The sequence below is a fragment of the Ostrea edulis genome, chromosome 4 (assembly GCF_947568905.1).
Source record: "Ostrea edulis chromosome 4, xbOstEdul1.1, whole genome shotgun sequence".
Taxonomy (NCBI): Eukaryota; Metazoa; Mollusca; class Bivalvia; order Ostreida; family Ostreidae; genus Ostrea; species Ostrea edulis.
In genome coordinates, this window is record NC_079167.1 from 4,171,602 (window position 1) to 4,184,365 (window position 12,764).

The window sequence follows — 12,764 nt, forward strand, 5'->3', positions numbered from 1 at the left end:
GAAAGCATTCAATAAGTATGTACATTGTTTTCTATTTTGTCTTTTCTGTTTGTTTATATGAATTATAAGGTAAATCTTTAAAAGGAAAAACTGTAACGTTTGAAATATACAATGCCATCAATCAGGTTTGAAATCAAGCTGTCTGAGCATTAGCAACATCCAGTGGATATAAGCAACATAATCTAATCCACATGAAATCTGTAAAGTCAAGCTGTCATCTTATTAACAGAATCTTTACCTTGGCTCTCTTTAAATCATCTGCACCTCCAATCTGTGCCTCTATCAAGTGATCACAGTGAATAGTCGAAGGGACTGCAACTCTCGGCAATCCACTGGAGATGAACTGCAACATGGCCATCTAAAAACATACTGCATATGAATTTCAAATGCTTTTGATAGATTTATCACAACATTTATATATTAAAGCAACTACAGGTACTATACACATGTAACCAACACTTCTGTATTCCTGTGCCAGCATTTAAGGCTTAATATCATGGGAATACCCACTAACATAAATCCTTATATTGTAGTAATGGCTTCATCACACAAGTAAACTACCTATGTATGTAAATGGAAATATATATCTACAGGTGACTCTCAGTGGCTTAAACTTCTATCTCTTAAAATTCTAGATCTTTACAAGTAATTTCCTAGTCTAGATTTCAAATTTCCCATTATACATAAATAAAAAAAATATGCTCTTATTCTCTCAAATGTATGATCTTTCAAAGTTCGTTAAAATGCTTTAGAATTTGGTCTTCATCCCTCAAAAATCTAATTGTTTACACAAGCCATTGGTCATCATAATGCAATATTATTTGACCCATGGACATAGTTCGAAATTAGCGTCAGTTCATTGGCCCTGTGCTGACGTACACATCGAAGGACTCGCAAATAGTATGACTAAATGGGTCCTTCTCATAATTTTGGGCAGATGCGGTTGCCAGGAATAAAACATTACAATGTGTGTTTTGTTTATGCATTTAGATTACAGGGGATGCTTATTCCTCCTAGGCACCTGATCCCACCTTTGGTGTGTCCAGGGGTCTGTGTTTGCCCAACTATATATTTTGTATTGCTTATGAGAGTTATGAGATTGATCACTGTTCGTTATCTTCACTTTTCATTACCTATCTATCCAGCATTTTGATTGGATTTGTTGAAATAAATGAACCAATGGGTGTCTTTAAAAGAAATTACGTACGAGATTGGTAAAACTACTAAATTGTATCATGATAGAAGCAATCGTTCTTTTCATAAGTATTTAAACGGTATTTTAAATCAAAATCTAAATAAATTTTAAACTATTTATGACCATTTAAAACTCTGTTATGTCACTTATAATGTTTGACTGTTTCATACTGTAAATGCTTGTGAGTTGTGACAGACACCTTTTGTGAAATGAACTTATTTTACCCAATCTGGTAGGGAAAACAATGTGGCGTTTTTCAAAAAAAATGATGGGTAATTTTGGGGCCTACATTGCCTTGGAAGGACTCATATAGACCCTTTTGCTGTGAGTCCTTTGGTCACATTGGAAATAATTTTGAATTTCAAACACTGTATATAGACATGTTTTTTCTTGTTGCTCACTTGTCTTAGACACATCAATCTCTATCAAATCATTGCAGGAACTTAAAATTGTAGAAAATGTGATATCTATAATCTGAAAATAACTAAATTATTATGAAAGGGTCAATTAGGATTCATTTGACCTGTATAGTCATCATCTCACTGTACATAGCCATACAGAAATGTTTACAACATGCCTTGCCTTGCTAAAACTAAAATAGACAAAGCAAAGTAGGAAAATGATTTGTCACTAAAAAGTCAATTTACTGAAAGGTTTATGAATAATATTCAATGAAATGTTAAAGGGATTGATTCACGATTTCCCCTCAAATTTTGTTTTTCACTTTTAATGATCAAAATCTACTGTATAGTGTGTTTAAAGGGAAAGGCAACCCAAAAGATTTTTACATGATAAATGATAAGATTAATCATATGATAAAGATTTGTCATACAATTCTGTTGATATACGGCCTAGATAGGCTTCAGCACTAATTTGAAAACGTCAAAAATTGAAATTCCAGCAATCTATCGAGGCTGCCATGATGTGGAACTCTTTTGTATTCAAGACCACAAAAATCAATAATTTTGACGTCACACCGTCCGTTCCGGTTTTGATGAGATTCTAAGATCATCCACAGGTGCTTGGGTTCAGGACACCCCCCCCCCCCTTCCGAAAAAGCTACATGAGTTGATTTAATTATTTTCTACTTGACATTATTTCTAATGCATGTCAACAACGTCTTGTCTTTGTTTACATAGCACAGAGTATAGGCTAAAATATTGCTCTTATCCTTACATTCAGAAGGTCCAAATTTTCCCTGTTGTGATTAAATGAGTTATATTTTTAAGGTTTAAGATCAAAAATGAAAAATATTTTTTTCAAAAAAAAAACCATGAACCAGTCCCTTTAAAGTGAAAACTTGAAATAACTTTTAAGTCTTTTCTTATGCAAAATAAGTGCATATAATATTATGAAAAACATGTATATAAATTTACATTTCCTACGTCACCATTAAAGCCACTGTTGCCTACCCATTGATATATCACACCTTTATACATCAATTACATGCAAGTGGGGGAGAAAAACAAATTGTAATGAATCCTCCCCTCAAATAAACATAGAGAAACTTTCACTAAAGTAAATCAAATAAGACCTTGACAACTCTCCCTCAAATATGAAAGGGTGATTACCACCACCCCCATTATAACATTCCTGTGCCCCTGTTCTCACAAACACTGCTGTGCTTCCTACCTGAGCTGTGGCATCCTGCATGGCAACCCTATCTGGTCGTAGTTTGAGATAGCTCACTCCTCGTTCAATGCCCTGAAGAAGAAATAAATCAATAATTTTCACTCATATTCATTATTTTACAGTTCTATAATTACATTCACTACATCTTTTCTCTTATATTTCTTTTCAAATTGACATTGCTTTCATCATAGACAATTAATACATGTTTAAATCTACAATTAGATTATATTTTTAAAAAATGCTTTAAAATATAAATATAAACAATAAAATGAATTTCTTTGTTGATTTATCAGGTGATAAAGGTAGTTATCACTGCAGGAAAAAATTACATAATGTGGGTTATGAATTTTTTTCCTGCAATGCTAGCTACCTTCATCAACAGATAAAAAAACTAAGAAAGCATTTCATTGTTTAAATATATTTTCATCTTTCATATATCCGTCCACTACCATAAGGGCAAGCGCAGGTATGTATATGCAGGAGAAACCAGAAAGGTTATTCACAAAAAATCTTACGACTAAGATCAAAATTTACAAACACTGTAATTTTCTTCTTTTTCATCTCTTGTAGACTTTCTTAATCAATATGCAAGTACATCCATGGTTTATAAAACTTGAATGTATACTTATGACCTTGTGATCGGTATTTGATTATTAGATAGAATTATTTTTTCAGTCGTAAGATATTTTGTGAATAAGGGCCCAGAATCTTTTTTCAGGGGATGGGGTGTCACTACATACAATTTCTCTCAATCTATTCTTGGGAATAACACTTTGTAGCTTACAACTGGAAGTGCATAAAAAATATACAAATATATTTATTATCTAGCAAGCTCAGGTGTGGGTCAGAGACACCCCCCCCCCACCCCCCTCTCTATATATGCATCTAACATTGCCTTTACCAATAAAATAAAGATGTTTACATGGAAAAAACAAAACAACACAAAACCAAAAAAAATCAAAATACTCTGTAGTACTACTTCATTCATTATTCATACCCTGCTATGAAATGGAAAATTACCTGCGTTTTGGGGTCATCTATGTGTCCATACAAAATCTTCTCTGATAAAGTCAAAGGACGATTCAATCTGCAAAGAAATGGAAAATTACCTGACTCTAAGTACACTGTAGCAAACTTAACAGTAAGGTACATCTATACTTGCTATATTAAGTCCTAGGACTCACAGTGCTGAAAATATGACTTGGACAGGATTTGTATATGTATAAAATTTCGAAATGAGGGCCACAGGGACTGATTTTTTGGTTCTTGGCACATGTTTCCCCCAGGATGCATCACCTGACCAGGTCTGATAATCCTAGGTCTCACAATATGCAAGATATGATCCAAACACAGTTTGAATTAGTACAGACATTAAATTCCAGAGACCACAGTGACTATTTATTTAATTCACGACACACCTTCCCCCAAGATGTATCAACTGGCCAAGTCTCATGGTCCCCACAGTGTGATAGATATGATCCAGACACAATTCGAGCATGCACAACCACAACATTTTAAAAGGAGACCACAGTGGCCTACATTTGGGCCATGTCACACCTGCACAAGATTTGTATATCCATGGCCATAAAATTCCAAAATGAGACCACAGCTACCTACTTTTTATTCATGACAAACCTTTCCCCAGGATGCATCATCTGACCAAATCTGATGGTCTTAGGCCTCACAATGTGAAAGATAGGATCTGTACACAACTGAAGTACATATAACCGCAAAACTCCATAAGATGGCCACAGTGACCTAGTTTTGGTGTGCAATGCACCATCCCCACCCCACTAAGATTCATCAACTGACCAAGTTTTGATGGTCTTAGGCATCACAGTGTTTGAATATGTATAGCCATAAAATTCCAAAAGGAGGTCACAGAGATTGACTTTAGTTTATGACACCACCTCCTCCTTCCCCAAAGATGTATCAACCGATCAAGTTTAATAGCGAGTGCAATGAGTTCACTCCAATGAATACACACATGATTTACTCTTCATCAGCTGAAAAATGATGATTACCCATACTGCTCTGGAAAAATGTTGCTATCACTGTGGTATTGACAACCCCATAGATAATAAATAAATTGTTTGGAAAGTATCAGAAACGTTTTTAAATTCCAGACAAACTTTCTCATACCTTCATACAATTTGTTATTGTTGATAATGGCTTGGTTTGAAAGAAAAAACATCACAGTTAATATGACGACACAATGGACTGTTCACAATGACTACATTAAATGAATGGGTAGATTAAATGTCTCAAGCCATGTTGTAAGATGTTCAGGGTCTTTGCTTGTCTCAATGGTCACACTGTAAAGAATGTTAGTCCTCATGGTGTGAAATATATAACTCGGACACAAAAAAGCTGACAAACAAATGGGCGTAATTTGACTGGCAATCCTTGGTTTATTCGGTGTAACTTGAGGATGAATCGAACATATCGAGAAACCATAAAATGTCATAAATATGACCTATTAACCTTATCCAATCATATTGGGTGCAACCTACATGCAATCGAGTAGTTTACATCACAGTAATGGGTGTAAACAGTGTAGGCGTCTTATCTATTTTTAGTTTTTATAGTGTATTGCTTGAGAAAAAGAAGCTTTACAGGAATAGCTGAAAAGTTAATTTGAATTCGCCTACCCTTTGACATTAGAAAACTTTTAAATTCCCCATGCTACCATTTCTGTTTACATGTGATACAACTCCAGTTAGTCAAAACTTGTATACACTTATTCTACTTCAAATTTGCTTGCACACCTGTATTAAATGCATGAACTGTATTAAATGAATCTGGGTTAACTTGGATTTTCCAATCGAAGCAGGCTACGGACAGACAGGAAAACCTATACCACAATACTACCCTTCAAAAGATGGGCCTGTAAAAGTACCAGCATAGGAGTTATCGCCCTTGACAATATTTTCCCCCCATGTAAATAATTGATTATTTATAGCACTATACTTTTTCAGTACTAAATAGTTTACCAAATTTTTATTGTACCCAGTGAATAAAGTTCCTACAAAAGATATATTTCCATCATGCACAAAGTTCAATTAAAGATGCCACATGGTGGAGCTACCTTAAATCTGATACTTCACTTACTTTTGTCTAACCATTTGTATGTTGTGTTCATATTTATCATAGTCTATGTAAGTTTCCTTGTCGAACTTGCTCATAGCAACCTGTAAAAGAAACTTTCATAATATGAAATATATCCAGAAAATTAAAACATGTGATAACAACAGAAGACATTTTTGAGTATTTCATATTTCACATGTATTACTTTCTACATTCCTATGGAATTCTACACCTGTGTTGCATAAAGAGAAGACTATAAGAATCAAAATCTAACAGAAGCTTTACCTTCTTGGCTGCAGCTGCACTTGTACCATGAAAAAACCTGGAGTGGGCTTGGTGGCCCAAAAGGCCCTGAAACATGACAATAAAACAGAGACTCAGTGCTTGATCTCTAGAAGTTTCTTATAAGCCAATAATATATCATCTAAATTTTTGAAAATGATCCTATCAAGTTGAATAAGAGGCCCAAAGGTCTTAATGGTCACCCGAGTATTAGTTAAAAGTATCACTAGTCCCAAGAGCTGCAAAATCTCTAATTTTCCTGTTCTGCATATCTAAGTTTTATTCTCAATACTCAATAGCAGTATAAAACAAGGTGTGTTCTTCAAACACAAATGCCCCTGAAAGTGCCCATACTCATGAAAGATTTTGCATAATATGTTATATTAACACTATGACTATTTTGGATCTGCCCAGAGTCAGAAATTCACTATTTTGGAACATCCCTTCCTACTTTTCATTAATAAGCATTTAGTTTTTATACCGTAGATTCCTTATCTCATGCGAGTATTTAACATCGCAAAAAGACCCACAAACGTCAAATCGCAAGAACATGAATTTAGTGTTTCGTGATGAAAAGTTTTTACATGTATTTTAACAATACATAAAAGTGAGTAATCTTATTTTGCGAGTGATGCTTCTCACAAAAATAAATTCCTTGCATATATCTAGAAATCTACAGCATATCAGCAATATCAAAGAAAAGTCTTTCAAATGATAAAAACATGTAATCACTATGACCATTTTGGCTCCAACCTAGTACCAAAACCCCTACCCATAGGATCATAAAATTTACAATTTTGTAATTAAGGACTCATTCTAAAGATTCATTCAGTTTGTCTTTAGTATCAATAGCATTAAAGAAGATGTTATTAAATGTTTTACACATAAACACACTGTGTCTAGTTTAACCCCAACTTGGAGTCAGAAATCAAAACCTCTAGATCCCAGGGATCCTGAAATTCATAATACTGGTCATGTTGGTAGAGGCCTTCCTGTTCTACATAACTATGCAATGAAGTTTTTCTTACAGATGTGCAGTTATAGGGAAGGAAGATTTTTGAAAATTGACCAATTCTATTCCTATGGGGTCAGGAGGTACACGAGTCCTTAAATTCAAAATATGTCCCCTTCTCCTAGAGATGTGCAAGTAAATAGGGTCAAGAAAACATTTTTGAGACTGAAACAACTTCAGTTCATAAATTTGCACTCACTTCTCCCTGACTATGGGTTAATTCATTCAATATTTTTAAAAGGCATTATGCAGCAATCTGACTAAAGTACAGACCTATATTATCATATATATAATAATATAGGTCTGTACTTTAGTCAGATTGCATTATGCAGTTAAAATGCATTGTTCATGGCTTAATTGCATTAGATTATAGAACATTACTTCTACATCACAAAATTTACAGATCCTACTGAACAACATCCCCATATTTATTATCCACACCAAACAGGAATAATGTATATTAATTCCGAATCTGGGTTTATGTTAATCAGACGTAGCATTGCTTTAATTTGGGCATACAGTATCAGAGAGTTCTATGTCCATATTGATATTCAAGTACGGACAACAGATGTTCCAATTTCGAATATCGCGAAGATTTCGTCATCTTAAAATAAGTTTAGGATAACCTGAACTATAACATTGAGGGGGGAAATAATGTTACTTTGTTTAAAACTATCAACTTCTTATGGTTAGAACATCTAATAGGCCTACAAAAGCCAAAGCCTTTCTTCGTAGTTTGGAACATGGCATAACTCATGACGGTAAAACACAATCCCAAAATATATAATCTGTAAGAAGTAAAATTTGTGTGTATTTTTCTTTTCGAATACATCAGAAATGCAATATACTCACTTTTCGAAGAGAATGCCGTACCAGGCCCATTGTAAATGTTTCGCTCTCCGGCAGCAGTGAAGGACAATTTGAAGAGCGAAACTAAGGGAAGTAATCGAAAATAAAGACACGAATTTGATAACTCGTACTCCTATGAGAATGCACAAAATAAAATGTTTTTTTAAAAAAAAAAAAAAAAAAAAAAAAAACCCATCAAAACAAACAAAGTAACAATGTAATTGATGTGTTGAATGTACTACCGCTAGGACAAACACACTTACATATACATAAAAGAATCCAGGATATTTTCGGGGGAGGGGGGGGGGTACCACACATGTAATTTTTCTCACCACATGTAAATTTTTCTCTGTCCATTCTCAGGAATAACATTTAGTATTTTATAACTGAAAGTGCAAATATATTTTATACCAAGCTTGGGAGGGGGTGGGAACTTCCCTCTAGATACACAATATCTACCAATTTATTTCAATTCATTTAGGTCCTTATTGATTCACCAAATATACCAGAATTCGAATTCAGGCCCCCTGAATCTCTAAACAGGTGCTCTACCAACTGAGCTATCTGGCCACTGGGGATCAAACCTGTCTGACCACTACATTCGTCCCTCCTAAAACGTCTTCACCCTTGAAGATATAATCAATCCAGGATCTTCCCTGGCAGGCATTTTGCACCTATCAGTTCCACTGGGGCTGCACGTCCAAGGCACCAAATGTAATAGGAAGGGAGAAAACGCAACTTTTTGGTAAGGGGTCTTCATATATGTAGACATCAACCCAATCCCCTAGCAGGCATTTTCACCTGTCAGTACCACTAGGGGCTGGTCTATTAGCTATAACAGGAAGGGAGAAAATGCAACGGACCAGGCCGGGATTTGAACCTGCCCGGGTTCCCTGAATCTCTAGTCAGGTGCTCTACCAACTGAGCTATCCAGCCACCAGCAATCAAACCCGGCTGACTGCTACATTATATTTCGTACATTAAGGAACATACAATTTATATATTTTTATTATATATATATAATAGTTTTCTGTTCTGCGTTTTAGCAACATACATTTTGAATAATTTCTAATGTTCTTATAGTTTTGTTAATTTAGAATGTTTTTCTCAATTTTACTATAAAATAGTTATTTTCCACGTTTAGACAATATGAGGCTTTGTAGTTGCCTGTTTACATTTCCAATATAGAAATTTCAAGATAGTTGTTGAATGCACTGTTCGTTACACACAAATAGTATCACATCACACCAGAAGTTTTCATTTTCTGTTACACAAAACTAACTCCTAATTTAGATCCATCACTGCCTCAGCTGCACTGTGATGTCAAAATAAACTGTGATGTCACACATCTATCATCTTGCCCTGCTTATGATTGATATATAACTACATTCCAAGTTATACATTGGGTCTTATGTATGGAGCGCCAAATTAATTAACATAAACTCAAGTAATTAAAGAAATCTTCAATTATTTGAAAGATATCAATTCATTTGATGCGTTCAACAATTTAATCAAAGATCTCTTCAAATAATTAACAATATCTTCAATTTTGAATTATTGCGCGCATTAATTGAATTGATGATAGCATTAATTCTTCAGCTGAATTGATGCGCGCTTTAATTGAATTAATGATCTCTTCAAATGAATTAATGATATCAACAATTGAATATTGATGCGCGCTACAATTCAATTGAAGAGAGCAATAATTGATATACTGCGTGCATTAAATCAATTGATGAGAGCAATAATTGAATTGATGCATGCATTAATTCATTTGATGAGAGCAACAATTGATTTAATGCGCACATTAATTCAATTATTGCTCTCTTCAATTGAATTAATGATATCTTTAATTCATTTGAAGAGAGCAATAATTCTTTTAGAGACAGCAACTATATAATTAAAGATATCTTCAATTCAACATATATCCACAATTGAATTAATGATCTCTTTTAATAATTGAATTGTTGCTCTCTTTAAAAGAATTGATGCACGTATTAATTCCTTATACAAAAGCATTGTAAATAATTAAAGATATCTTCAATTGAATTAAAGAGATCATCAAATTATTTATACCAAGCTCTAAATTAATTATTGCGAGCAATATCTCTACAAAATTGATGCTCTCATCAACTGATTTGAAGAGAGCAATAATTGAATTAATGTGCGCATTAATTCAATTAAAAGAGAGCAATATTGAATTGATGATATATCTTCAAATAATTGAAGATACAGTAAAATATCTCTATTTTGAAGTCCGAGGGACCTCGAAAAAACTTCGAGATATCCGGGGGGTTGAGATATCCAAAATCGATCTTGGATATATTTTTTGAAGGAGGATATTTGATGCACAGTATAGTATGGGATTTGCATTATAAACAAAAACCCCGTTGCCATTTCTTATAGTTTAATACAAGTTGATAAATTAATATTGTGGAATTTATCTGCCACATCTTTTATAAATCGAAAGTTAAAAAGATGGAGTCCTGGGGAGTCATAGTCCGAGAGTGAGGTAGTTAAGCCTCTCGCACCGAGAAGAAACAAATATAAATCATTCTGCGACAGTCCTGATAACTCAGCGCCTAGTGAGATGTCGTAGTCCTCAATCAGTTTCCCACCAGGCATTGCGATACAGGGATGTTTCAGGGCAGACTGTAGTAATGTGCTCGAACACGTAAAACTTTTTGCACAGAGGCAACACGATTCCGGTGGTGTGTTTAGGAGGGTCCATAGTTTCACAATGAATTTACACAGAACAATGCCTTGGATATTATCAGGAATAACCCATAGATGTTTAGGTGGTTTGTCTGCGCAGAGAATGTTAAATTGAACGAAGTCAGGGTCGGCAAGCATTCGGTTGCGTCTAGATGATGAGTGAAACGATATGATGGAAGATTTCAGATATTTTCCACTGTGACTTGTTGGGGAAGAATCCATTTGCGAGGTACTCGGTTAACACGTGATAATTGACTGCTCTTCGAGATAAACCAGGTGAATTTAGGGTATGGGACCTTGAAAATACTTCGACATAAGCGGAGTATTCGAAATTACCGTGTTCGAAATATCAGAAGTTTTTTTTAATCATTTATATAATGAAAACGGCCGGGACCGGCGGTCGACTTCGACTCAAGCGGGGTATTCGAGATAATCCATATTCAAAATACAGATATTTTACTGTATCTTCAATTATTTGAGTTTATGTTAATTTGGTGCTCCATACTTATGTGGTGTACTGTATTGTGGAGGGGACCACAAGACGAAATTGAGATAATCTACAAAAGATCAACGAGATGCAACTTTGTGAGATAAAAAACAACAGCCCTTTGCTTGCTGCACTCGCTATAATTTCATTGTTATTAATAGCAACACAAGAAAAAAACATAATTATGATTTATTACATATTTACAAAATAAGTCATCATTCCACTTTTACCTCCATCATATCTCTTTTTAGCACATTTAAACTAAATTCAGCTCATACTAATTGTAACAGTCACATCTCATCTAAGGTTAACATGTTTTAAACTTCAGCACAATTCACTTGTAACATTTTTTAGAAATTTCACTGATGTCATATAACACGTCCTGCACATGAAATAAGTTGATAAGTTGACGTGACATTGCACTATGTTCTTGATTCCAGCATAAGCTTGCTTGCCAGCTCGGAGTATTCTCTGAAGGAAGTAGAATCTGCTTTATGTTTTACTGCATTTAAACTGCGAACCTGTAAAATAAGAAAGGCAAAGCACAATTCAATGGGATTTTTAATGTTGTGCATGTATCATGCATTTTTTAATCTAAAAGATAATAAGTCTGGTTCGTATTCCATTCACAATAAGACGAAATCTGACCCAAATACTGTACTTCATCACAATAAGACAAAAACAGACCCAAATACTGTCCTTCATCACAATAAGACAAAATCTGACCCAAATACTGTACTTCATCACAATAAGACGAAAACAGACCCAAATACTGTACTTCATCACAATAAGACGAAAACGGACCCAAATACTGTCTTTCATCACAATAAGACGAAAACGGACCCAAATACTGTACTTCATCACAATAAGACGAAAACGGACCCAAATACTGTCTTTCATCACAATAAGGCGAAAACAGACCCAAATACTGTACTTCATCACAATGAGGCGAAAACGGACCCAAATACTGTCCTTCATCATGGTCAATAAAGTGCAACAAATAGATTAGAAAAGACAATAAGAAATATGTAGTATGTGCAATTTTCTCCTGATGGGAACAGGTCTTACCTTACACTGCAATGGTTTTATTATTGTGATTTCAGTGTTTTATTATTGTAATTTCAGTGTATTATTATTGTAATTTCAATGCTTTATTACTGTAATTTCAATGTTTTATTACTATAATTTCAATGTATTATTATGTAATTTCAATGTTTTATTACTGTAAATTCAAGGTTTTATTATTGTAATTTCAGTGTTCTATTACTGTAATGTCAGTGTTTTAATATTGAAATTTCAATGTTTTATTACTGTAATTTCAGTGTTTTATTAATGTAATTTCAATGTTTTAATTTCAATGTTTTATTATGTAATTTCAATGTTTTATTACTATAATTTCAATGTTTTATTATGTAATTTCATTGTTTTATTACTGTAATTTCAATGTTTTATTACTGTAATTTCAATGTTTTATTATTGTAATTTCAATGTTTTATTATGTAATT

General features: G+C 33.9%; 2 protein-coding genes across 2 annotated transcripts in view; both read right to left on the bottom strand.

The window, feature by feature from the left end:
* Positions 1-8,173, bottom strand: part of LOC130053934 (aconitate hydratase, mitochondrial-like) — an 18,805-nt gene extending 10,632 nt beyond the window's left edge. Inside the window, exons 1-6 of the mRNA XM_056161707.1 lie at positions 8,061-8,173; positions 6,200-6,265; positions 5,939-6,018; positions 3,848-3,914; positions 2,828-2,899; positions 239-358 (exon numbers count right to left, since the gene is read on the bottom strand). Of these exons, the coding sequence (XP_056017682.1) occupies positions 239-358; positions 2,828-2,899; positions 3,848-3,914; positions 5,939-6,018; positions 6,200-6,265; positions 8,061-8,090 (435 nt within the window). The 5' untranslated portion in view covers positions 8,091-8,173. The remainder of the gene's footprint in view (positions 1-238; positions 359-2,827; positions 2,900-3,847; positions 3,915-5,938; positions 6,019-6,199; positions 6,266-8,060) is intronic.
* A 3,262-nt stretch (positions 8,174-11,435) lies between these two features.
* The window catches only part of LOC130053935 (VPS35 endosomal protein-sorting factor-like), a 30,145-nt gene continuing 28,816 nt past the window's right edge, over positions 11,436-12,764 (bottom strand). The window contains exon 25 of the mRNA XM_056161708.1: positions 11,436-11,780. Within this exon, the coding sequence (XP_056017683.1) occupies positions 11,682-11,780 (99 nt within the window). The 3' untranslated portion in view covers positions 11,436-11,681. The remainder of the gene's footprint in view (positions 11,781-12,764) is intronic.